Source organism: Neovison vison, chromosome 9 (genome assembly GCF_020171115.1).
Source record: "Neovison vison isolate M4711 chromosome 9, ASM_NN_V1, whole genome shotgun sequence".
NCBI lineage: Eukaryota > Metazoa > Chordata > Mammalia > Carnivora > Mustelidae > Neogale > Neogale vison.
The window spans coordinates 11,285,020-11,311,908 of NC_058099.1; the positions used below are offsets into that span (position 1 = coordinate 11,285,020).

At 61.4% G+C, this 26,889-nt stretch overlaps 1 protein-coding gene across 1 annotated transcript; it reads right to left on the reverse strand.

Annotated features, from left to right (window-relative positions):
* Positions 1–1,864: 1,864 nt before the first annotated feature.
* Positions 1,865–22,895, reverse strand: CRB2 (crumbs cell polarity complex component 2). Its single transcript, XM_044264949.1, has 13 exons — positions 22,799–22,895; positions 15,265–15,588; positions 13,223–13,418; positions 12,950–13,089; positions 12,294–12,479; positions 11,959–12,072; positions 8,450–9,325; positions 7,850–8,358; positions 7,127–7,292; positions 5,546–6,332; positions 4,610–4,726; positions 3,810–3,927; positions 1,865–2,274 (listed from the first exon to the last, which is right to left on the reverse strand). Exons 1-13 carry the CDS (start codon positions 22,893–22,895, stop codon positions 2,050–2,052), a joined length of 3,855 nt encoding a protein of 1,284 aa, XP_044120884.1. The 3' UTR covers positions 1,865–2,049.
* Between the last annotated feature and the right edge of the window lie 3,994 nt (positions 22,896–26,889).

Genomic DNA, 26,889 nt, shown 5'->3' on the forward strand with positions numbered 1-26,889 from the left:
TGATCACAGGCACGCGCAGGCTTGGCGGGTCCGTGGAGCAGGGCTCCTGGTCACCGATGGTGCTGACTGCTCCCGGACTCCAGGGAACAAGTTCAAGCAAGAGAACAGCAGGAAATTCAGCCCCACAGATCTCTCATTATAAGGGCAGAGCCTTAGAACCCGCACCTCTGTGGGGTGTTTGTGTTGGGAGAGCTGGACCAAGCCCCGCAGAGTCGGGGTTCAACAACCCAGTTGCCCCTCATCAGCCCATCATCTGGTCATGCTCCCCTCCCCTGGCTGCCCTTGAAAAGGACAGATGCCACAGCCCTTAGGAGCAAAAGAGGACAACTAGGGCTCCCCAAAAAGTGGCACTTTTATTTATTGGGGTTTCACGTGCCTTAGAGGAGTCTGCAAGAATACAGGTTTGCCAAATCCCTGATTTAATAAAATAACCAAGGTGCCAGCGTGTGGCTAAGTTGCTGGTACCAGATCATGATGGAGAGAGTTGGGGGAAAGGCACCACCTCTTACAGGATAAGGACGAAGCAAGGCCCTTACCCTAGCGTTCAGGGCACTTCCGTCCCAGCCTCGGCCGAACCCCTCAGTCTCGACCACCCGCGTGCTCCCTTATGCCCCATCGCCACATGGCTCTACTTCAGGCTTCACGCCTGTGCCTCTGGAAGCTGGTGAGACCCTGAGGGGAGCTGGGAAAAGAACTCGAAGTGGAAAGAGGCCTTCTGGCCTTGGCACCGGGGGCACTGGCCTGGGAAACCGGAAGGACGGGAGGGCATGTCTCTAGATGAGGAGGGAAGGGACTTCATGAAACTAGGAGGAGGCCAGCCACTTGGGCTGGGGGTGCCCCTCTGGGGTCGGTGCGATGGCATTGCCAGGGAAGGGACTAGAAGCAAAGCGGATTTCTCCTGTGCGTCTGTGTCTGTGTCTGCAGGACCAGCCCCGACACAGAGGCGGCGCCAACATTTGCTGAGTTCAGCAAACGACTCTGAGGGCTTCCTGGGAGTCCTGAATCCCACCCCGCCACCCCCCGATACATACACAGCCGTTTAGAGAGGTGTCTGGGCTGGAGGAACAGGGACAAAAGCTTTGCTCCTTCATCCTCTGGCCTTCGTGACGCCCCCAGGAAAGCCCCTTCCCCTGCCTTCTCTCAGCTCCAGGCTGACAGCCTTTCCTGAAACCTCAAAGGGCGACCCAGAGAGCCCGGCAACAGATAAGGCCTGGAGCTCCTGCCCCGTCGCCGTCACTGAGCCTCACACCGCCCGGTGAGCTAGGCCCAGACTCTTCCCCCGCCCCCAGCTGGCCCCCCAGCGGCGAGGTGCGACAGCTCGGGGCAGCCGGCCCTCCGCTCCTGCAGTCTGCCCTGCACACGGCCTGGGTTCCCGCGCATCCCGCACTGTCCATCCTCACTGTCTCTGGGGCCACTTGCTCATGACCTCCCCACCCCCCACCCAGTTTCCCAGCTGCCTCCAGAATGGGGTCGGCCTCCGGAGCTGGAGAAGCCCCCAGAGCTGGGGCGCTTCGGTCCTTGGGCTAGCTCTCACCAGGCTGCCTTGAGAGCAGGCCCTACGCCCGCCCCGGGGCTGGAGAGGGCGGCCCCCCCCAGCCCAGCCGCCCCTCCATGGGATCACCTGCACCCAAGACCCTGTGACAGGCACACCCAGCAGAGACTCGGATGTGCCCACGAGTCCGGTCCCGGTTTCTGCAGGTTAGCAGCCACCAGGGACGTGCTCACATACACTCCCGAACGCACAGTGGGTGCCCCCATGTGCCCCCCTGCACAGCTGAGGGCTTCCTGAGGCAAGAGCCCGCAGGTCCGGCGGGAAGTCCACGGCCTTGCCAGGCCACCCCACCCCCCCGTCTGCTTCCCTGAGTGCTCCCCTCTCCTGTCCACAACGGGGCAGGGGCAGGGGCTGCCGGCGAAGGGGACGCTTGGCCACCAGATGTCCTGGGCCCCGCTGCTGCGGGAGGAGGCCGGCCACCGGACACGGCCTCCTGGGGGCCTCGGGTGGAAATCGCCGGGGAGCTCCTGAGTGCTGGAGCCGGCAGCCAGGCAAGCCTAGATGAGTCTCTCCTCCGGCGGCACCTTGAGGACACTGTCCATCTCCAGCCGGGCTCCGGCCACCTCCTGCTGGCTGGGGCTGTAGGTGCCCTCGGACTGGCGGCGCTTCCTGGCTGCCAGGATCCCTGAGAGGAGGCCCAGGAGGAGGAGGAGGAGGCAGGCGCAGGCCGCGGGCACGGCCACCTCCAGCAGCGGGAACGGCAGGGGCAGCGGCAGGCCCTTCTGCAAGAGACGCGGTAATGAGGGCTGGGGGCGTGGGTCCGTGCTGGTGTGTGGGGAGGTTTTCCCAAACTTCCTGATGGTCCAGTGGAGAAGGGTGGGGATACGCCCTCACTCCCACGAGGACAGGAACCTCTGCTTTATTCTGTGGGCCGGTGAATTCCGAGTGCCCCCAACAGGTGGGTGACACAGGGTAAGCCGCAAAGGAGATAACAGAGGTTTTCCCCAGACCCAGGACCAGCAAGCCAGGACTGGCAGACCCCTCCGTCTGCCCCCAGGGCCCATGCCATGCCCAGGCCACCATCCTTCAGCCTTGAATTACAGCTCCAGGCCCTTCCTTTCCTGGCCACAGCGGGCCCTACCACCCGGCCTCCCCCACCTTCTTCCCCCTCCCTGCCATAAACCCAGCCAGTCTGAGGCACTGGGGACTTGATCCGGCCCCGTCCCAGAAGGTGGTCTGCTTTCTTAGTGTCTGTGGAGACCCTGTTTCATCCCGGGGGAGGCCTCTCAGGCAGTATGTAGGAGACGCTCCCCGGCCAGGTGGCCTGTGCCGGGCAGGAGTGGAGGGGGCCCGCCCAGCTGAGGGCAAGCTCAGAACCCGCCAGGGTCTGCCCAGCAAGGGGGCCTGAGACCAGGATTTAGGGAGCCCCCAAATCACCAAATTCTTAGATTCCAGGGCCCAAGGGTCTCAGACTCTCTGGCCCTCCCTCTGTCCTGTGAAGCCTCTCGGCCACTGGGACCTGGGTCCCAAGTCCCAGGACCCAGCCCTGAAGGAGGAAAGGCACCCAGGGCTGGAGAGCAGAGTTCCGACCAACCCAAAATGGGCCGTCCCCAGCCTCCGCGCCTCCCCCCACCCCCGAGAGCTGTAAAGCCATTTCCTCACTTGGCCCCAAGAGGAGGGGAGGTAAGGGCGCCAGAGGCTGTAAAGTTCAACTTGAAAGGAAACATTCCCCAGAAGCAGAGGGGATTTGCGGGTTTATGACCAGGGCTGCCAGAAGCCTGTGGAGATCAAGGCTCTGCCCCTGCCTACCTCTCTCCCATCAGCACCCACGGTGGGCTCGCGGCCCACTGGGCCTGTGGTACCGGTTCCGCCCCTTGGTGGAAAGCAGAACCAGGGGGAGGTTCAAACTCAAGCTACCCTCCTCGATTGGGCCCCTCCTCAGCTGAGTCTCTGGCTGCTCCGGCTCAGAATCCAGGGCTCTCCAAGTCTTCCTACTCTGGAATCCTGGCACGCAAACCACTGGAGATTACAGGCCCTTGGAGCCACCAGCCGAAACCCCAGAATCCTAAGATCCTGTGAGACCTGAGTCCTGGTCCCAGAGAGGACTTGGCAAAGCCCCACTGTTTCACAGCCAGTCCCCAAAGGGACGGGGGGGGGGGGCCTCCCAGGCCCTCCCTGAGTCTCCTTCCCTCCTACTCCCTGCCCCAGGACAGGGCTGGTCCAGGCACAGGCTCTGTAGGTGCCACGGGCTCTGTAGGTCCTCCCCCCACCCCCAGACCATCTCACCCCCTCGCCAAGCCCCCCAGGCATCACTCACCACCACTTCGCAGAACCGGCCTGAGAACCTGGCACCGCAGATGCACTCATACAGCCCACCAGCAGCCCGGCACGTGCCGCCGTTCACGCAGGGGTTGACCTTGCAGGGGACCTGACACCTGGAAGGCAAAGAAGGCGGGGGTCGGAAAGCTGCTCCCTCCTGGGGGCCTCTTGCTCCCCCATCGGCTTCAGCTTCTCAACCCCCGCCTCCAAATACACAGGTGTCCACCTGCTGTCACCATGCACGGTCCCCGCCTGGCAGGGCCCTGCCAGGTGACTGAGGCCAACTGTGACCTCCAGCACCGCCCCCCTGTGTCCCAGCAATCACAACAGAGAACGGGCTGCTGGGGCAGAAGCGTCGGGGAGCCTGTGTGAGGGCAGCGGCCCAGGGATGCGGACGCCTTCTCTCTGCAACAGTCCCAGAACCTGCCCAGCTGTGTCTCCCTGGGTGGTGCTGAGGTGGGCTCAGGGCTCAGGGATGGGCACTGGGGGCCGAGGCTGAGGTTGAGGCTAAGGCTGAGGGCTGAGGCTGAGGTCAAGGGCTGGTGGATAAGGATGAGGGCTGAGGGCGGATGAGGCTGAGGGCTGAGGCCCTAAGAACCACCACCAGGCCACCACTTCCCCAGCGACAGCCTAACAAAGGATGGCCTTGGAAACTCCGGGAGGAAAGACAGAGGTGGGCCGTCTGGCACTGTGGGCACAGTGAGGGTTGAGAAGGTGAGCAAGGGTCCATACCCCACTCTGTCTGCCCTGCCTGGAGCGGATCTAGGCCCCCCTCCCCTGCCCAGTTCCCAGGCCCACCTCTGGCCACCAAAGGCCTCCTGGCAGCTGCAGTTGGTCCCCTGGGGCCCACCCTCACAGGGACCACCGTTGAGGCAGGTGAAGTTCAGGCTGCATTCCTCCGGTACGACAGGTGACCTGGGCAGGAAGCACAGAGACCGCACTGGGTGGGGGCAGCACCCCGGGAACCTGGCCGGGCCCCCAGCCACCGAGGCTACCACAGGCCACCTGAGCCTCCATGTCCTGAGCTGTAGCGTCCAGGGCCCGCCTACTACAGACCCGGATACCCACCACGGAAGTGGTGTCCGAGGTGGAAAGGATGGGGCACGGGGCTGTCCTCCTGCGACTCCAGTCCCCTCCCCCAACAAGGTGTAGAACCTCCAGACCCAGGCTGGGAACATCTCCCTGGGCTCAGAGTCCCTGGAGAAGCTGAGGAACGTCAGAACTCTCCTTGGAACAAAAGCATGTTCCCAAACATAAAACCTGGGCTGGACATTGCTTCTTGGGGGTGGGGGAGGGGGGTGTCACGCCTCTGCCAGACCACCCTCCATAAGCTTGGCTCCAAAGGGAGCAGAAAGTCAAAACCAGACTGAAAAGAGGAAGCATCAAAGTCCAACCGGCTCCCTCTGCCCCTGCCATCCTCATGGGACTAACAGGGATGAACCCGGATAGGTAGGGAAGCCTCCAGGTTTTCTTCCAAACCTAGCTCTGGGTTCCCCCCCATCCCCTACCCCCGCTCCGCGGCATTGATCTCAAATTCAAAGTTATCTGGGTTTTACCTGGCAGCTCTAGGGGGCGGCTATTCCCATTTCACAGATGAGGGCACGGAGGCTCAGAGAAGCGCCCACAGAACCAGAGCTGCAGATGCGGAGCCCATGGACTTGGGTGCCCCACACCTGCCCCCGCCCGGGGAACCCTCAGGGCCCCTCCGTCCCAGGCCGCCCGGGCCATCCGCACCTGCAGCGCGGGCCCACGAAGCCAGGCGGGCAGCGGCACTCGAAGCGGCCGTCAGGGCGCGAATGGCAGCGGCCACGAGCACAGGGTGCCGAGCGACACGGGTCGGCGCGGACCTCACAGCGCAGGCCCTCCCAGCCCGGGACGCAGGCGCAGGCGAAGGCGTCAAAGAGGTCGCGGCAGCTGCCGCCGTGCAGGCAGGGCGAAGGGACACACACGCGCGCGCCGTGGCAGCCGAGGCGTGGGACCGGTGCCCCGGGCCAGGCCGAGAAGTGCTCTCGGGAGCCGGGGGCTGCGCCGGGTCGCGGGCGCGCCAGGGGCAGCGGGAGGCCGCCGATGGCCACGCGACCCAGGCAGCCGGTGAAGTTCTCGGCCAGCAGCAAGCGGGCGGCGCCGGGGCCACGCAGGAAGCCCAGGTCACCGGCCAGGCCACGCAGCGCCGTGGGCACGGTCGCCCCGTCCAGCCAGAGCAGCCAGCGCGACGCGGCGGACCCCGGGCGCTCCCTGGCCAGGCGCACGCGGTGCCAGGCGCCGTCGGCCACGCGCGGCCCGGACTCCGGCAGCACCGCCCCGGGCAGGCCTGGGCCGCTGCGCACACCGGCCGCCAGCGAGCCGTTGCGGATGGCCAGCCAGACGGCCGCGTGGGCGCCCGCGGTGGCGCGCAGCAGCCAGGCCTCAGAGTCGCGTGTGCGAAAAGCCAGCGACAGGCCGCTGAGCGACAGCCGTGACGATGCGTTGTGCCCACTGAAGGCGGCCGCAGGGCCCTCACGGAAGGTGGCTTCACCCACACCTGCGGGGAGAGGGAGTGTTGGGAAGGGCCCACGGGCAATGACACACCTGCCGCCCCCATGGCCCCGCTCATCTCGAGGGGGCACACCCACACCCCCATCATCCAATCCCAGGAGCCGTCGCCCCCACCACCCTGGCTTCCACCGCTCATAATTCCCTACCAGCTTCTGGCAGCGTAGGGAGAGAGAGCTACCCTACCCCACCACGCCAGGTCCTCTCTACCCTCCAGGTCACACACCACGCAATAACTCCTCTGTCCCCTTCCCTCTTCCGTGGAGTCTCAGCACCGAGGCCCACTATTCACTGCAGTCATCTCTTTTAAATGCAGATTTTTAAAATGCTGATCATGCATTTTAATAAAACGCACACATCTTTCTAAAATGCTGATCACATCCCTCTCCTGTCTAAAACCAACCCGTGGCTCCCCACTTCCCTTAGGAAAAAGTTCTGAGCTGCCTGGTCTAGCTTTCAAGGCCCCTCCTGGCAATATCTGGACCCCAACACCTGTAACTGTGCTTCGGTTCTTCTTATAAACCCTAGGACTTTTGCATATGCTGTTGCCCCACCTGAAAATGTCCCCCCTCTCCATGCCTAGTCAGTCTTCCTTGTCCTTGGAAACCTGGTGAGTGCTGTCTTCCTCCAGAAAACCTGCCCCTCGGGATGCAGTAGCCTAACCACACTGGAGGCTGTTGGCACCCTGGTCTACTGCCAATGAGCCCCCAGGGTAAGGGTGGGCTCTAACCCAGCCTGGGTGTCCAGAACCCCATATGTAGGCTGCCCAGAGCACACACTCACAGACAAAGCCATCGGGGACCTCCTCACAGGTGGCAGGCGGGAGGCAGGGCTGGCCAGGACACCACAGTTGCTGGGCACATGTTGGCCCCGTGAAGTTGACAGGGCAGGTGCAGTGGAAGTCATTCCAGGTGACGAGACAAATTCCACCATTGAGACAGGGGTCAGGCTGCAGAAAAATCAGGGCAGGGATTGGCTCAGGCGTCGGGCTAGCATCATCCCCCCATAACCATCACTGTACGGGCTCTTCACTGAGCACCTACTACAAACACATAGAGAGGAAGTCACTATTGTCCCCATTTTATAGATAAACTGAGGCTCAGAGAGAAGAAGCCACTTGCCTGGCTCATCCAGGCAGGAAATAGGGGAGCCAGAATTCACACTCCGGCCATTCCAATGCCAAGGTTGGTGTTTTGTCCATGGACCCAAGGACATCCCTGTCGTCTATGCCCCCTCCCCCACAGTTCCCACAGAATGGCTCAGGCAGCCCTCCGCCTGGGTCAGGGTATCTGTCTCACACCAAGACTGGGGAGGGGCCAGAGCAGAGGCCAAGAGCAGCTGGGCCAGGAGATCAGTGTGAACCCTGCTCTGTCACTCTCTAGCAGAGGAAACGTGGGCACAGCGCTTCACCTCCTGCCATTTTCCTCACCAGAAGGACATGCTAACCCCCAGAGATGCAGGGTAGATCCCGAGAAAGGGACCCACTCCTTTTCCTGGGGAACTCACACTGCACGTGTCCTCGGAGACGCAGCCCACGGTGAGGTTCCGGGACTGCCTGCTGCCCAGCTCGCTGGGCTGGCTTGAGTTCCCCAGCAGCAGCGGAAAGAACGGGAGGTGGAGGTCATTGAGTCTCAGGTCCTGGAGGCAGCCTCGGAAGGGCCCACCCCAGGGCTGGGCATCAGCAGGGAGGAGCCTTCCACCCACGTGCACCTGCTGCCCCAAGCCCTGCAGCTGGTCAGGCCCGAAGCTGAGCGTCACCAGGTGGCGGAGCCCATCGTCCCAGCGCCCAGGAAGCACCAGAGTAGGACTGCCCAGCACCTCGGCCTGGATCTGGCCCTCACTGAGGAATACTGTTAGCCCAGCTACTGAGTCGTTGGCAAGTTGGAGCAGCAGGCCAGCGGGTTCCCGAGTACGGAGGAGAAAGGACATGGTGAGGTTGGGGCCTGGCAGCTGGCGGAGCAGGAAGGAGGCAGAGCTCAGGGTGCCCCCCAAGCCAAAGGTGGCAGCAGGAACCTCTGCAGGGAGAGAGGATGTCGAGTGTGAGGCCTGTGGGCCGGGGGAAGGCCCACTCTCTGCCCCGGGGGCCCCACCTGCCTCGCTCCTCACCATCAGCGCAGGTAGGACCGCTATAGGGCCGGGGGCATTTGCAGAGGAAGCGAGTCCACATGTCCACGCAGGCCCCTCCGTGGGCACAGGGTGGAGGCTGGCACTGTTCACGGCGCTCGCAGCCCAGGAGGACATTCTCGCCGAGGTCCTCGGGCAACAGGAGGTGCCCGTCCACGTACACATCCTCGAGGCAGCCTTCAAAGGCGGTGCCGCCCAGCTGGGCAGAGCAGAACCTGGCAGGCGTTGGCGCTTCAGAAGTCCCGGGAGCTGGGGCCACAGGCCTAGAGGCCGCACAGAGCCGGGCGGGGCAGTCCTCGTGCCACAGCTGCAGCTCCAGGACCCCCCGGCGCAACGAAACCTCCACTTTGTGCCAGTGACCATCATTCAAAGCCAAGTCCGGCAGCTTCAGCATTAGCGCAGTGGTGTTGCCGTGGCTCCAGAGGGTGGCCTGAAGTGTGCCCCCTGCCAGTGCCAGCTCCAAGCTATCCTGGGCGTCCGTGCGAGCGGCCAAGGCACCCGTAGGTAGTGTGGTGCGAAACCTCAGTGCCAGACCCCAGGGACCGCCGGCTGGCACGGATGTCTGCACAGGGCTCCCGGCCACCACAGAGAAGGTTGTATTCTGGCCACAGAAAGGTCCATGAGTACCGGGTGGGCAGCGGCAGGCGTAACTGTGGACCCCGGCCTTGAAGATGGGGATGCAGGTGGCAGCGGGTGGGCAAGTGTGGCCCTGGCAGCCGGTGAGCTGCACGGAACAGTCATGCCCACCCCAGGCCTCTGGGCACCGGCAGACATAGCCTGCCACAGTGTCGTCACACGTCCCGCCATGGAGGCAGGGCTCCGACAGGCATTCGTCCACATCTTCCTGACATGCCAGGCCTTCAGGAGAGACCAGGTCAAGGCTCAGCACTCAAGGCAAGAACCGAGCACTCAAGGCAAAGCTTACATGCCTTGTGGGACGGGGATCTCAGCACCTAGTGACCGAACCAATTCCCAAAGGATTTCTCATGGTCGCCTAAGTCCCTGAAGGCTGGAATCCAAGATACCCCTTCCTTTCCCATGTCTGATGGGTCTCCATGCCCCGTGGATTCAATCCCCTAAACACTCACTGGTCTCACCGTTTCTCCCACGCCACCTTTCTGACTCACCAGCTCACAGGGCCACAGTCGAACGTCCTCTACTTTGCCTGCCTTCAACCCCCTCTACCATCCATCTCCACAAGGAGTCAGAGGCCTATCTCCAAAGCATCACCTCGCCAGATTCGCCTGCTTAAGGTCCAACCACCTTGGCACTCAACACTCCTTACGGGCCGGGCTCTCCATGGCCCCAAGTCTCAACCCTGCTTCCTCCAAACCCTGAACCGCCTGTTCCTTTAAGCATTTCCTAGAAAATATTTCCCAGGGGCTTTGCTCGTAGTGTTTCTCTGCTTGGAATGCCTTCTCCTCACTTACCCAGTCAAACTCCTACTCATCCTGCAAAGCCCAAAGTCAAAGGCCCCTAGGAAGCTTCTTGGATTCCCAGTCCCTAGCTCTTGTGTCACTCCCAACTCCTTGCCTAGACACAGCACCCGAGAACCCTGTACTGAAAATATCTGTTTACTCAGCTGAGACCTCCGGGGCCTGAATATGCCCAGCAAAGGGCTTGGTCTGGCTTTTGTAGACAAAGTATCAGAATGGGGGAGGAGGGGATGGATGGATGCGCCCAGGCTCCATCCCCCAATCCCTCCGCCCTGGGACCCCAGGCTGACTATGGAGGGGGTCACCTCACCCTCTCTTCCAGGGGCTCCCACACAAGGTACTTTGGCCCCAGCTTGGGTCAAAAGGCCACAGCCCAACTCCAGCTCAGCCGGAGCCTCCACAAAACAACCAAGGCCAGCCCTTCCCATCATACCCCACCTAGAGGAGCCCAGGCCCAGAGAGGCCGCCAGGATTTGAACCCTGACCCCCGTCAGCCCCCAACCACCATAGCCTCCTTTTGGGGACAGCCAGCCACACCTCATCCTGCCCAAAGCCCCAGCCCTGCATACCTGCCAGGAGCCACATGCCCCCCAGGAATGTCCACAGAGCCCGCGGCCCCATCGCATTTCCCCATGGAGGGCCAAGAGTGCCGGGCGGGTTGTGGGCCAGGGGAGCTAAGCTCCCCGCCTGACCAGCCGCCTCCTTCAGAACTGGCTCAGGAATGCCAGGCACTGGCCTCCCCCAGGCCAGCACAACCCAAAGGGAGGATGGGGTTGGACAGCGGCAAGGAGCCCAGCCCTATGGTTGGGGTTCCCCCTCTCGGGCCCTGACCTCGGCTCTGACCTCCCTGTCATCCATCAGCTGAGCTCAGCTGGGGGAGGAGCTGGGCTCTGGCTGACACTGGCGAACCGCAGGGAACGACACCCCCTCTTTCAAATCTCTGTGACTTCATCTGTAAGAACTCCACCTCGTGGGGGTGTGATGAGGAGGGAACGAAATGCACAGAAATGCTCATCAGGGGCCAAGCCCGCTGTAGTGGGCCTGCCGAGTGCCTGCAAGGCCATTGCTTCCAGGCAGGACTTGGGGAGTCTCAGCCCACGGGGGACAGTTGATGGGCTTCCTGGGTGGCCGCCCTGGGGCAGGGGACACTGAGCTCAACATCTTTGGGCTGCTGAGTTGGGAGGGAGGGTGGTGATCAGCACCTCCTTGCCCTGGGCGGGGGAGCCAGTGCCCAGGAAACCTGCCAGGGAGAGGAGGCAGTGTGCCCAAGCAGGAATGCGGGCGGGCGCAGGGGAGGTGTCGCACACATTCCAGAGGGGGCAGGGACACCCGAGGAGGACGTGAGCACTTCTTTGGGTTCACCAGCATCCTGGAAGGGTATCTGCGTGTCTAAGCATCTGCTGTACCCGAGGCAGGGAGAGTCTTTCTGCAACCCAGCTCCTGCCTGATAGGCCCCAGCTCTGCAGAGGTCAAGCTCACCCTTCTATCTGTGATCCCCTCCTTTACCTCTTCTGTCCTGTCCCTGGAGGGGCCCTTGGCCTCTGCCCTGCCCTAGGATGTCAGGTGCTTAAGGTTCTCTTTGCCCATCACTCCACACATTGGCTCCAGCTGCCAGGACTGTACCCATGAACCCCGGTCACTGGTTCTTCCTGGGCCCCAGACTCCGGAACACCAGCCCCCATCCTGGCTCCTCCCTGTGGGTGCTCCGCAGACACTTGGACTTGGTATAGACAAGTATGGACACCCAACCAACATCACCCAGGGCAGAAGCAGCCAGCATCTCTGACCCTTCTCACTCATGCCTGGACTAACCCCCAGGGCCTCCAGAACCCCCCCCCCGAAAGAGTTCTCAACCCACTTAGTTCCCTCCACTTTCGCCTCCAAAGCCCAGGTCCCCGCTCAGCCCTTCTTAGCTGTCACCAGCACATCCACCTTCTTCCTACTCTCCTTGTCCCCATCAATCCAGCCTCCATGCATCAGCCAGAGGAAGTTTCTCAGCCCAGGCCCTCCGATCTGCCCTTGCCCTGTCCTGGGTGCCCACCCTGCCCCCCGCACCTGTGTAGCCATCTGGACAGTGGCACTGGAAGCTGTTGGGCAGGTCCTGGCAGCGGCCACCATTGAGGCATGGCTGTGAGGCACACTCGTCCACATCCACGCCACATTCGTCCCCTGCAAGAGGGCCAGCTGTGGTTCCCACCTGTGCCCTCAGAACCAGAGAGCTGGAGGAGCCCATTTTAGAACTATGGAGACTGAGGCCCAGGGAGAAGTGCTAACACAGGCGGGCTGCACCTGTGTGACAGAGCCAGGCCGCGAGCGGAGCCCTGGCATTCCTCCCCCCGCATCCACACGCCAGGGGCCCCGCTTTCCCGGTAGGGTGGAAGGGGACTCACCCTCAAAGCCGGGAGGGCAGCGGCACAGGAAGCCGGCAGCGTGGCGGAAGCTGAAGGTGCCGGGGAAGGTGGCCTGGGCGCCTCCGTAGAGCGCCGGGTCTGAGCGCTGCAGGCACTGCCCCCCGTGCTGGCAGGGGCCCGACTCGCACTCATCCTCATCCACCTCGCACTGCCGGCCGCTGTAACCTGGGGGCACACGCGCGTAGGTAGCAGGTCACATGGGATCTCCGGGGAGCACCCCTCCGCTGCTGCCGGCCAAGCCGGGGCCAGGCTGGAGCGACTGCTCAGAATACGTTCATGGATGGGGTGAGGGACGGGGACACTGAGGACAGTGGGAACGACCGCGGCAGGCGGTCAGCGTCCCGTTACTATCACTGCTAGTACTACGGAGCCCTTCGCACGTGCCAAGGCTTCACGGGCATTTCACCTCGACCCTCCTCGCGACAATGCTCGGAGCAGCTGCTGCGATTAGCCCGATTTTGCAGATCCCCGCAGAAGTGACGCTCAGAAAAGCCGCAGTCACAGACACATCGGGAGGGCAGAGGAGCCCGGCGCACACCTCTTGGCCGCCCACGCGGCCCCACGGGGGCGCGAGCACGCGCACGCACGCACGCGCACGCAGACACGCATGCACGCGCACGCAGACGCACACGCACCTGGCCAGCAGAGGCAGCGGAAGCTCCCGAGGCCTTCGAGGCAGGACGCGTTGTTCGCGCAGGGCGCCGACTCGCACTCCAGTACCTCCTGCTCGCAGCGCGCGCCCTCGTAGCCCGTGTCCGCACAGTCGCACCGGAACCTGGAGCAGAGCGGGGCGCAGGCCCGGCTGAGCGCGCCCTGAGCCTCCACCCGCCTCCACCTGCCCGGCTCTGACGTGCAGCCTCCTCCGCCCCGGCGCCACGGGGCCGCGGCCGCCCGCTCCCGCAGCTCACCCGTTGACCAGGTCGTGGCACTCGCCCCCGTGCGCGCACGGCTGGCTCTGGCACTCGTCCAGGTCCAGCTGGCAGCTGGCGCCCCCATAGCCTGGCGCGCACACGCAGCGGTAGGAGCCCACGCCGTCCAGGCACGAGCCGCCGTGCAGACAGGGCGCCGAGGCACACTCGTCCACCTCCTCCTCGCAGGTCACCCCTGGACAGGGCCGGAGACACAGACAGACAGATTGACACCCGGAGGGAGGTCGAACAAGGCCCAGGCAGGCCGACCTGCAAGCAGCTTCAGGCAGCTACAAGGAGCGGAAACCTGAAGATCCCGAGAGAATCCGTTGGTCCGTTCGTCGGGAGGAGGTATCTCTTGAGCCGGCAACAGCAATGAGGTAGAAACCGGACGGCCGTCCCTGCCTCCCTGAGCTCACAGCCGTGGAGCTGAGGAGACGGGGAAGAGGTCGATAGGACATAGATGCTGACTAATTTTTCACTGTGATAAGCTCAGCAGTGGGAGCATAGTGGATCCCCTAAAAGCAAGACCCAGGGTTCTGGCCTGGGCATCTGGAGTCAGGGAAGGCTTCCTGGAAGAAGAAACTTTTGAATGATGAGTAAGAATTCACTGGATTGGACCGGGGCTGTGCAGGGATTTGGCTTCCAGGCTGGGGAACTGGCCCAGACTAGCTTGGGGCAGAGGCATGATGTCCTCAGAAAGGGGAACAGGGAGGGTTAGGAGCAAAGGACAGTGCAGAGGAGGTGAGGGAGGGCTGGGGGCTGTGGTGGCCTCCGGGGCCCCAACCTGGGCTTATCCTAAAAGTTGGAAGCCACTGAGTTACACGATTCTATCTACACTGTGGAAGGCTCACTCTGCTGGCTTTGAAGAGAGTGTAGAGAGGGACTCCGTCGGGGAGGGACAGGCCCCAGTGAGAACTGCTGGAGTGACCAGCTCCTTCTGGTTTCCCCTGCGCCTTCTTGCTTCTAAAACCCCAAACCCAGGGAAGCTCCTCTGCCTGGGCAAAACTGAGACATCTGGGCAGCCCTCAGGGATCAGGAGACGTGTGGAGACGAGGGGAGATGGAGAATCTCAGGGTTTGGGGATGTACTGCCTGAGTTCATCGGGGGGCCCACATGTCACAGTGGACCCCAGAGGCCCTGCCCCCCCACTACGATAGGGTTGGCCCTGGGGGACCAGGGACCCAGCTGGCTCCAGCTGGAACCTTCCACCCCTTCCCAGCTCAGTGAGCGCCAAACACAGCCCCTCCCTCCCATGACCCCTCCCTCCTCCCTCCCCAGTCCCACTCCCACCCTCTGTGCCAGGGGGAGCCAGGCCCCAGCCGCCTGGAATCCCAGCCTCCCCCGCCAGGCTCTGAACGGAGGGAGGAGGAGCGCAGTGAGTCATGGCAGACTCGGCCCCCGCTCGCAGCCGCAGCTCACCCAGAGTGTGCTCCCCAGGGCCCCCCGGGCACGTCTGGTGCATGCACCTGCTGGCCCACACACGTCCACTGATGCAGTCCGGGAGCCCAGACACCCGCAGACAGAGACACACACAGGCCCCTCACGTGACCTCCCTCACACACGCAAAGCTGACACTCCACCCAGACTCTCAGACGGTGAGGAGGATACGTGGGACCCATTTCCAGAGTCCGTCCCAAAGTGCCTCACTATAAGCTCCCTCCCCTGGGACCCGGCCCCCCCAGGGTGCACCCCTTACTCTGAGATGACCTCAAACCGCCTTCTGCCCTCAGAGCAGAGTTGTCTGAATTCAGGGTTGAACTAGAACTGGGAGTGTCTATGCTTCAGGGTCCCCGCTGCCCTGGGCGGAGCCTCTCGCAGACCTGTGCCTAGCTGCTCCCCACGTCCTGGCTTCCGGACAGTCGGTCCATTCTGTGGGAAGCCCCAGAGCAGAATACCCCAGAGTTTCCAGGATGCCTTGGCGGCTGGGGTTGGGGGGGTTGCTCTCTACGCTAAAGTCACAGCTCAGTGCGTCATTTTACAGCCTGAGCCACCGACGGGATGGACATCACAGACCTCCGTCCAGGACATGAGGCCGTTACCTGCATAGCCAAGGGGACAGCGGCACTCGTAACGATCAGCCAGGTTGTGGCAGGTGGCCCCGTGGTGGCAGGGCCGGGAGGCACACTCGTCGATGTCCAGCTCGCAGCGTGGGCCCTGGAACCCGGGCACGCAGTAGCAGCGGAAGCCGTGGGGGTCTGGACCCTGGGGCACGCAGAGAGCGCCGTGGTGGCAGGGCTGGGTGGCACAGCCCCGGGGCTCCGTGGGCCCACAGGTGTAGCTGCCGTTCTCCGTAGCCTGGCACTCGGTCCCTGGAGCACACGGGGCTGAGGCACAGACACCTGGGGCCTCCGAAGGCACCATTCCTATAAAGAGAGAAAAAGGGCTGGGCGGGGTAGACCAGGACGCTCCGCTCCCCACTGTCCGGCCCACCCCAGACCACAGAGCCAGAAAGCAGGAGGGTCTGTCTGCTTCAGGAGGCTAGACGGAGGGCCACGGGCTCTACAAGCTGCATCCCCAACGCCCCTGCACAACTACGGCTGGAACTGGGACTGGTTCAGGAGGGTCTCTGTGAAGGGGAAGGGACCGGATACTTAACCCCCCACACACCATGCCCCAGCAGGACTAGAGGACAGACGCTCTCTGACCCTGAGAGCTTTGCGCCCTGCTCATCCCCTCCTCGCAGAGCCCCTTTGGGGCAGGCACTGTCGTGCCCATTTTACAAGAGAGCAAACTGAGGCTCAAGCGAGAGAGTGAAGACCTTTTTCTTTTAAGATTGATTTATTTATTTCACAGAAAGAGAGCGTGGGGAGAAGCAGGCTCTCTGCCCAGCAGGAGTGGGTGGGGCTCTATCCCAAATCCCTGAGATCCTGACTGAGCCGCCCTGGGGCCCCGAAAGTAAAGACTCTTGCCTGAGCCTCACAGCAAGTTACTAGGACAGCCTAGGAGCCTATCACACGTTTCATCACCCCCAACCGCCCAGAGAGGGGGTTTCCTCCGACTGTCCCGTCCACCTCTCCTGCTGGGGGTCTGGCAACTCCATCCCAGGGTGAAACCGGAGATGGAGGACTTCAAAGGCAGGGACTGGGAACTGGGCACCGCCCCCCCCAACCCAGGCCCTCCTCCCAGCCTCCACTCGCTCCCTGCTTGGGGGCCTGGAAACCTCTCCGGGGATCCCCGGCCCTCAGCAACCGGCTGACCAGTCCGCCTGGCCAAGGTCACAGGGTGCAGGACAGCTGGGTCAGGCCACTGCTGCCTCCACCACGCCAGAGGGTCACCTGCTAGTCTGGAAGCCAAGCCCCTAGGAGAGTCAGCCCCGTCCCCTCCTGAGAGCCTCCACGGCTGGTGAAGAACTTAGGCTTTGAAGCAGAACTGCCCTGGGTTCAGATCCCCACTCAGTTACCAGCTCTGAGACCCCGAGCAGGCCCTCTCTCCTGCTGAGCCTCTGTCTCCCATCAGAAAGGGGATGAACCCAGGGCAGGCCTCGCAGCACAGGGGTGGATTCAGAGCCTCAGGTACTGCTGCTGGCCACTCGCAGGACCTCAGTAAGAGCTGGGGGAGGGGAACCGCCATAAAGCAGGAGGCACCCCCAACCTGGGGCTCTGAGAGGCGCCCCTCCCCTGCCCAGGTTGTCATCCAGACACTAACCAGGCCTAGGACAGCTTCAGGCCCTGCACCTCCCTTCCCCCACCTTGGTGAAGACCCCCCAGATAAGGCTCAGCGGCATCCACATTCCACCAGGCAGGGCCTTCCACTGGCCAACCCCCGCCCTTCCCAGCCCGGGGGCGGCAGGATGGGGGACAGGGATGTGGAGACACAGACCTTGGCAGCAGAGAGAGAACCTGGCTGGCACTCCCCAGCACCCAGAGCACCTGGTACAGCTGGGCGTGGGCTCACTCACTCCCTAACGGTGGGCTACCAGTGCCCACCCAGGGCTAAGCATGTGGCAAGGGGGCAGAGGGGCTGAAACACCGTCAGGCCAAGATGACCGCGTAGGGCTCTAGTGGTGTCCACAGCCCCTCTCTGACCTCTGTTCCCTCCCCAGCTCAGGGCATCCATCCCAGCCCCCTCCCCCAAGCCTGGCCATGTAGGTGAGGGCCGGGGAGTCTGGGCCTCTCTTGGAGCAGCTTCTGGGCAGCTCAGCTTTCTTTTCCCCACCCCAGCCGCTGTGGCTGATCTGTTTAGAGCCATGTCCTTTAGGGCTAGATGGGCATCAGACAGGCCTGGCTTCTGCGGTTTGAACAGTGCCACCTCATGCTGTGAGAAACCACTGAGGGGACAAGAGTGAAGGCCTGGCCCCCAGTGAGGCTTCATGAAGGGCTGTGGCCATTTTGATCAGGCTCTGGATCATCATGGGAGCAGGTGGCCCAGGACCCTATATGCTGGCACCCCACGGAGTCGGAGTCTAGTGACAGGAGAGGAAGGAGCTCCTCCCGTGAGTCAGGCAGAGAGGAAGGAAGCTGCTTATCCCACGGGGCACGCAGTAGCACCAAAAGCCTGGATGGGAGACACCCCTCTTTCTTGTATACTCCGTCATCTTCCTGTTCACCGTAAAGACGCAGAGAGCTGCTATTCCTGTTCTACAGCTGAGGGAAGGGAGGCTCAAAGGCGAAGGGACTGCCCTGTCCCGCAGCCTGTGAGGGGCTGGAATCCAAACCAGGTCCCACTACTCCAGACCTTCACCCCTGGGGCTTCTGAACCTCTGGCCTGTATTAAGGATACAGATTTATGGGGGTGCCTGGGTGGCACGGTCAGTGAACCTCTTGGTTTCAGCTCAGGTCGTGATCTCAGGGTCGTGAAATCGAGCCCTGCATCATCAGGTTCCGTGCTCAGGGGGAGTCTGCTTAAGATTCCTCCTCCCCTCTAAAATAAATAAATAGATCTTTTAAAGACGGAGAGAGAATGAGAAAGAAAGAATACAGATTTCTGGCCCTGTACTCCAGACCTAGAGATTCAGAGCTATTGGGCCTGGGCCCAGAGAATCTGCATTGCCCCAAGCTCCTTGGGGAACCCTTTGCACATGGAGGCCTAGGAACCGCTGGCCTCAGTCCCCAGTCTGGCGGGAGTGACACCAGAAGTTCCAGGCCAGCCATGGACTGGGAGGTGGAGGTGAGGGCAGTGGGGCAGAGGGGGGCCGGCCCTGGGCCAGGCTGGGGGCGTGGCCTGTTGCCAGGGTGACGAGGGGCCTGTGCTTATCTTCACAAATCCCTCCTGACCTCTCAGGCTGCCTGGGAGGACCTGGCAGGGGAGGGATTAAGGGACACACGCCCCTCCCCTTCGACCTGCTCCCCTGTCCCCCGGGGAAGGCCCAGATCCCACCACCAAGAAGGGAGGACGATTGTCCTATGATAACAGCAACCGTTTACTGAGTGCGTACTATGGGCCGGGAGCCGTGCTTAGGTCTGAGACTGCGTGACTACCATGGATTCAAACCAGGAAGGGTGGGTGCTGTTAAGAAAAGCTCTGTTTTCTAACTCGGAGAGGTTATAAACTTGCCTCAAATCTGCCCTCAAAAGACTAAGAAGCAGGTTGTCTCCAGACTCCTGAAAGACCCACATCTCCCAAGGCATGTGAAATTCCCACTTTGCAAACTCACATTGCCACCCATTGTTGTCATCTCAGGGCATCCCAGATCACAGGAAAAAGTCTCTGAAGGTTGGCACAAGGGTGGAGGTCCCTGGATAGCCTGGGCAGAGCGGTCAGCTTTCCCTCTTTTTTTTTTTTTTTTTAAAGATTTTTTATTTGTTTTTTATTTGACAGACAGAGAGGCAGGCAGAGAGAGAGAGAGAGAGAGAGGGAAGCAGGCTCCCTGCTGAGCAGAGAGCCCGATGCGGGACTTGATCCCAGGACCCTGAGATCATGACCTGAGCCAAAGGCAGCGGCTTAACCCACTGAGCCACCCAGGCGCCCCAGCTTTCCCTCTTTAAGCAGAACCGGGCTGTGGGCAACCCACTGTGCTTCTGTGGGCTCCTTGCTAAGGGCCTACTAACTCTTACTTTATGTGCACTTATGGCTTGTGTATAATCACTGAACAGGTATCCAAGAGTTAAATTACTCAGGATTTAATTGCATCAGGATAAACTGAGCTTTTGTATGGCTCAGGTACAACACATTTATGTGCACTTATAACAGACCTTGTGATAACTCCTGATGGCTGATGGGAAATGTTTACCAAGGGTGAGTTTTGAGAAGCTTCTTGTCTTAACGTGGCAAGAAAGGATATTTCTAAGAAGTGGCCCGAGATCAGGGCGCCTGGGTGGCTCAGTGGGTTAAGGCCTCTGCTTTCAGCTTGGGTCATGGTCTCAGGGTCCTGGGATCGAGCCCCGCATTGGGCTCTCTGCTCAGCAGGGAGCCTGCTTCCTCCTCTCTCTCTGCCTACTTGTGATCTATCTGTCAAATAAATAAATAAAATCTTTAAAAAAAAAAAAAGAAGAAGTGGCCCGAGATCTTGTAAGATGTGGGGAGCTTCTGAGGGGCAGACACTGCTCATCGAATCCCATTAGGCCCCCAGGACAGGAGTGAACCCCCACTACCCCACAGCCACCAGGAAAGGGCTAAGTTACCCTAACAAGATGGGACAGTTTGGAATACTCTAACACAAAAATGTTTAATCCCCCCCCCCCCCGAGGCTAAAAGGGAGGTTCAATATTGATAATTTTGGTAACAATAGCGAGTGACAATGGCTGCCACGATTCGCTACCCACCCTGTGCGTGGCACTGGCCTATCCCAGTGTTTCCAGCTTGGGTCTCGGAGCCCACGTCCATGGAGACACTTTCCCACGGGGCTCTGCCACCCAAACCGGTCACTTTTATGAGTGGTCTCTGGGCTAACATGTCCTTGGAAACTGCAAGCCAAACTGAGTTGGAGAACCACTGTGTTTTCCCATCAGATCCCTCAGAGTTAGCTGGGTGGCCCCCTGAAGGGGTAGAGGAACAGAGAAGGGACGTGGCTCAAATAGGCAGGTCCCGAACACAGTAGCTGTGCGACTCCAGGCAAGTCCCTAATCCTCTCCGGGCCTCATTTCCTCCTCTATAAACTGGGGGGGGGGGGGGGTTAGCGCTGGCCTCACACAGCTGGGGGAGATTCTCAGTCTGTCATGTGGGGCACCCGGCTGGCGCTGTGGGTACAGCATGGACTCTCGATCTCAGGATGGTAAGTTCAAGCCCTGTGTCGGGTACAGGGATGACTTAAAATTGATAAAGAGATTTTTTTAAATCTTTAATAGGGGCGCCTGGGTGGCTCAGTGGGTTAAAGCCTCTGCCTTTGGCTCAGGTCATGATCTCAGGGTCCTGGGGTCGAGCCCCGCATGGGGGGGGGGGGTCTCTGCTCAGCAGGGAGCCTGCTTCCTCCTCTCTCTCTCTGCCTGCCTCTCTGCTTACTTGTGATCTCTGTCTGTCAAATAAATAGATAAAATCTTAAAAAAAAAAAAATCCTTAGTTAGAAAAACAAAAAGACGAAGTCCCTCACGGCAACCCATTAGCATAATATCTCCCAGGGGTGGCCGGCCCTGCTCTTTATTCACCGACCAACAATCCTTTACTTGGAGCAAACGCTGTCTAGCCAGCCAGTCCTGACGCTGGTCCACATGTGTGTGGCTCCCCTCACCCGCCGTCCCTGCCTCTCTGCCTCAGTCCCACAGCCCCCCCCTCCCGCCCCACCCCCAGCACTGGGGGGAGGAGGGGCCAGACGTGGGGACGGGACTGCTGCCCTTTGTCAGCCAGGCTCCCGGGCTGTGAGAGCCCAGCCCGCCCCCATTGTCCTCCAAGATGCTTGGTCCTCTCCACAGAAACCAGCCAGGCTTTTGTGGCAGAGCGGGCCCAGGATGGAGGGGCTCAGCTCAGGGCCTGGCAAGCCTAGGAGGCAGAGCCAGGGGCCCAGGGCTTCCAGAAAGCTCCTCCCCTCAGGGATGGAAATTACTTTCCCAGGGACACGGTCCCCAGCCCCTCTCTTCCTGGCAGCCAGGCGTCGGGCGCTGGTATCCAGGAATGCTTGTGCCCACAGTGCCCTCACCCCAGCTTTTGGGGATGCCCAGGGAGTGGGCTCCCTGCAAAGAAATCACAGGGAGAACAGCCGCTCCCGGGCACCCTAGGGTTAGATTGGGGTGAGCCTGTCCCTCCGTGGCCACTTTTTCTGCAGCATCTGTCTCCTTTGTGTTCACTCGGTCTCACGGTTCACGCGAACATGTGTCTGAGTGTGAATGCACACGTCACTGTCCGTACCCTGGTGTGTGCAGGCACCCATCACACACCTGGAGGGCCGTGTGTGTTTGTGTGTGAGTGCATGTGGCCCCTGCTCACGTGGTGAGTTGTGCCCTTGTACGTGCCACACCAGCGTGCAGGTGCGTGTGTGTGTGTCTGCAGGTGTGAGTGTGTACGTGGTAGGGCAGGGGGCAGTGAGCAGATCCACACGCCAAGATTCTGTGCCCCTCCTGTGCAGGAAGCTGACCCTCGGCTCCTCTCCTGAGCCCAGGATCCGGGATCTGAGTCAGGAGGCCCGCTCCTCAGCCCCCGTCCCTGCCTGCGCCTCAGGGTCCTTCCCTACAAAGTGGGGTCCTCACCCTCCCCAGAGGCCCTTCAGAGAGGAGGAGACGACAGTGTTGTGAGTAGGCCCCATGAATGGGGAGGAGGGCCCTAGGTCGGGGCCTGGGGAGGCTTGACCTCCCACCCTGGGAGTCGGAGAGGTGCCTCTCCCCCACCCCCCAACCCCCCCACCAGTGAAGTCCAGGCCACCGGCCCTGGGTTGGCTCCCTCCGCCAGCCAGCAGCGGAGGCGGGGTCAGGGGACTTCCCAGGCCTGGCCCCGTAGCTATAGTGACCAAGACAAAGCGTCCCCAAGACCCCCCAGGAAGAAGTCCAGGCTGCGGGCAGCACACGTGAATCCTCTCGGACAAAAGCAAAACCGTTTGGCGAACGGGGTCTGGCTTAGGAAGCCCTTTCAGCCAGGTCTCGGAATGCCGGGGAGGGGCGGCAGGGGACACACGTGCTCCCCAGTGCCTGGCCACCCCCCAGGGGCCCCAGAGCACCCCCAGGCCCCAGTGCAGGCAAGGGAACCCACACGTGGAAGGGATGCAGGTGGACGTGGACGCTGGGATCCCCTGGTCCCCTTCCCCCTCCCCACCGTGATCCACGGGGCTGCGGTCTGCTGCTCTCCACCCCCCTGCCGCCCCGGGTCCCCTTGTGGAGAGCTAAGACACAGCTCAACCCACTTGACAACTTACACCCCACAACTAGTGCTCAGTCTCAGCCCACCACACCCAGAAAGCCTCAGACAAGGACTCTCAGCTCAGCCGGGACAGCTCACAACTTCACGCACCCACAGCCCGGCGCACACTCACAACAGACCTGCAACCCCCGGCTCCCAGCCTCAGCCCGGGGCTTCCCAGTCCCAACACCACTCCCAGGCCGCAGCGCCCCAACCCACGGCCCCTTCACAAAGGCCCCCGGGCACCCAGCAACCCCCCAAGGCCCAGGACACATACTCCACACAGGCCCGGGGTATCTGCCCTGGGAGACAGAGACAGACCCAGCCCCAGTCCCCCGCCCCCACCGCCACCCCAAGGCTTGTGCCCCAACTCACCACCCAGGAGGGTGAGGGCCGGAGCCAAGAGCAACAGCCACGGCAGGAGAGGGGCCAGGGGCCTGGAGGCCGGGGTCCCAGGCCTGGCCAGCGCCATGGCAGCGCGCTCAGCTCCCGGCTGTGGGAACAGGCGGCCTGGCTGGCTCCGCACCCCCCTCTCCCTCCAACCAGCACTAATGCCGTGGACAGAGGCCCGGCCCCTCCCTCCCTCCCCTCCCGCCTCCTCCCCCACCCCAGGCCCTCCCAGGCTGCTCCACTGGGAACAGATTCTAGAGGAGGGGTCTGACCCACGCCGTCTCCCCAAGCTCCAGGGCTCCAGAGAGGCCTCAGGGGGCCCTGCAGGTCTGACCTGATCTTTGTGCACCCCCACCCCCCCCCTCCTCCCACCTCTCAGGTCCTGCTGCCTCAGCCTCCTGGCTGGGGAGGCTTTCTGTTCTTTTCCCAGATGATGCCCGCTACTCCCAAGTCCTAGGTTATCCCAGCCCGCCGGACACGCCCCCATCTCTCATCAGCCTGGGCCCCCCTCCCCAGCCCAGGGCTGAGCAGCCAGCAGCCCCCCAGACCTCCTCTTGGCTCAGAAGCCCCAGCCCTTCCCACCCAGCTTGTTCCCTCCCACTGCTCCCCACCTGAACAGGTACCCCCCAGCCTGCAGCCAAGGCCCCCTTCCCCTCCCCACACTCCGCCCACCAGCCCCTGGTGGCTCTTCCTTCTCACTCTCTTAATCCCACCCCTCTCCTTGACCTATGCTCACAAACCGCCCCTCCCAGTGGGGCCCTCAGGATAAGGCCCCTGGCTCCCTTCATCCTCACCAGCCAAACTGAACCTTTTCCATTTCTCTCCTTTGGCCTGAATCTTTGCCTCTGCCATTCATAACTCTGGAAACCTCACTGCAATCCAAGGCACCCCATCCTAGTGAATGGAAGTTCCAACTAAGCGAATTTTCCCGCTCCCCTGCTGGGAAGTCCTTCTTGTAGTCTAACCTTATAGTCTCCTGCTGCACTTGATGTTTGCTTGCTGCCCGCTGGAAAAGGGAATGTTGCTTGCAGGGGTGGGGGGGGTGTTCTTTGGGGGACCTGGACTCAGGAATCCCGTGGTGGGCTCTGGGATGTGCCCTGACCTCTGGAGGGCAGTCTGGAGAGACAGACCTGAGCGGTGAATGAGGGAGCTCAGGCTGTGCTAGCGGGTCCACGGAGGGAGGGAGGGAGAAGGGCAGTGGGTATCACACACTCATGGGTGGCCCAGAGCCACGCTGGTCCTCCAACCCTAGCAAAGTGCTCAGAAAGGGAGCCAAAGACCTGGGTGGACCGCTGGTCCACATCCCACATCATCCCCACCTGCAGTCTTGTTTCCTCTGGGATGGGAGATGCTCCTTGGTTTCTGGGACTCTCCTCAGAGGGTCCCTGCCTCTCATACACCAGGAGCTCCCACCACCCTCAAGACCTTCCTCCACCCTGTGAGAAGAGCGCAGACCCCGCCGCTAAAGAGATCTCAGTTTGAGCACAGCTCTACCACTGATTGGCCGAGTCATCTCAGCACGTGACTTCCTCCCCAGGCCTCAGTTTCCTCATCTGTAAAATGGAAATAACAGTTCCCACCTGGTAAAGCTTTAATGAGCTGAAGCGGCAGTGAAACTTCTGTTCATTCTGTGTCTCAGAGGTTCCTGAGCATTCCAAGCAGGCCGGGGAGCTGCGCACAGAACGGAAGGGCTCCCGTCCCCCCTCCCCCCATCCATCCCGGTCCCCGGCCGGCCGCAGACACAGACGTGCGGCTTTTACATGAACCCTGAGGTCAGCAGGACCCCAGTCCAAACGCCCACCACGCCCCGCCCCTGTCCTGCAGCTGCTGTGCGCCACCGTGTGGCCAGACCTGGGAGTGTCGTGCGAGGTCGGGAGGGCACTGGATGGGCGGAGGCGGACGCGGAGGGATGGATGCCGAACTCAGCGCGGGCGCGGGAGCCCCATGTGAGCGAGGCGGGGGCGGCTGGGAGCCACCGCTGGGCAGGAGGCCGAGGTCAGACGGGGCAGGCCGACCTGCCGCCCTCCCTGTTCGGGTCTGGAGAAGAGACCGTGAGCGTGGGCCAGCCCCGCCCGACTGGGTGGGAGTGTTTCCCCACCCAGTCCCCCTTGGGGGGCGGCTGTGAAGGTGGAGGGGGACCTTGTTTTACCCCCTCAACAATACTGCAAGGTCAGCGCTGTCCCCATTTTACAGATGAGGAAACGGAGGCTCGGGAAGGTGAGGTTGGCAGCTGCTCCGTGCAGGGGCGGGATTCCAGCTCGGGCCACCTGACACCAGCCCTTTCCACTTCTCGAGTCTTTGCCTCCAGGCTGAGTAAATGCGCTGGAGGATTCACTCTGCTCCGGAGCTACTTGCTGACTTCCTCCTGGTCGGGGGCACCCAGCAAGAGGGAGATGTGACAGGAAAGCTTAGTGCTGGGTGGCCCCACCTTTGGCGTCGCCCCACTTTGTATGAATCCTGAATCTGCTCTCTGCCCTCAGGCAAGGTTTTGTGGGTCTCTTTTAGTTTTTCGATCCTCGTTTCCCCATGTGGAAGTTGGGATGACAGTATCTCCATCGCAGTGCTCTGAGTGGGCTGCCGGCCCCGGGCGCGGTGGGGGGGAAGGGAATGCACCGCTCCCCACCCCGGCCGCTGCTCCCCGCTGAAGGGATCTCCAGGAGGGCTGCCTCTGGACCCTTACAAGTGATGCCTGCCCTGGATCCTCCCCACCAGGGGCCTGCATCTCCCTTTTTCAGGGGACCCTGTTGGTTATTCTGTCTCCCACTCTCCACACGTAGAGGGGAGGGACCCCTTCCTCCCCCCCATACGGCCCACTGATTCCCAAGGACTTCCTTCCCTCTGGCTTCCCGGAAGTGGCCTGTGGTGGCACAGCAGGAGAGAAGAGAGAGGGAGGAGGGCAAAGCCGGGGTATTTCCTCCCTCTCTGCCACCCCTCCCCCCCCACCGCCCTCCACCCCACTGCCCCGCTGCCACGCTGCTGAGGACAGCTCCAAGCACAGGCCTCTTTGTTGCTTCAGCTCTCACCAGCGCAGTAACCCAGTTCCCTTTGTGGCCAAGTGGGACCCCCTTTAGCCCTGACCTCCCTGACCTTTCAGAGGCCTTCCCCACTCTCACCCTCTCCCTTCTTCTTAGAACATTTTCCCCTGGCTTCCCTCCTACTTTCCTGGCTATCCCTTGCTCTCTCTTTCCTCCCCAAATGTTGGGGTGCATGGGGATCTGCTCCCATCCCTCTGCCCTTCTCACACCTCCCTTCCTGGGTGAGCCCCAGAATGCTTGTGAGCTCTCTGCCAGCGGTTTGTTTTTTTTTAATATTTTATTTATTTTACAAGTAGGCAGAGAGGCAAGCAGAGAGAGAGAGAGAGAGAGAGAGAGAGGAGGAAGCAGGCTCCCTGCTGAACAGAGAGCCCGATGCAGGACTCGATCCCAGGACCCTGAGATCATGACCTGAGCTGAAGGCAGAGGCTTAACCCACTGAGCCACCCAGGCACCCTGCCAGCGGTTTTTAACCATGTCAGTTCCCCCCTTGATAGGTATCTCCTATCACCCTTACTCCCCTGCAATGAAATAGCATAGGTATGCATATAATTCCCCAAGGAGAACCATCCCAACGCCCTAACCAAAATATCAGAATGAGCCATTATAGGCTAATGGTGAAGTGCACAAAAACTGGTTCAAATCCTGGCTTCTACACTTTCCAACTGTGTGACCTTGGGTAAGTCCCTTACCCTCTCTGTGCCTCAGTTAGCATTCCAGTAAAAAAAAAAAAAAAGGTGGGGGGGAGGATTTTTTCCCCCCTCTATGTAGTACTTAGCTGCAAAGAGTTATTATGAGGATTAAGTGAGTAATTATTCATGAAGTATTTAGAACAGTGCCCGGCACATGCTAAGAGCTGAGCAAGTTCTGATTAAATTAATAAGGAAAGTAATTTAAGAGGAGGTGTATTTCAAGTTGTAAATACTTTCATTGACTACACTAGAAAGACATGATAAAATAACAAGACGCCTGTACCTATACATAGAGTCCCCTGAACGTGACAGACCCAAATGCGGACCGGTGAGGGCTTGTCAGGTTGGCAAC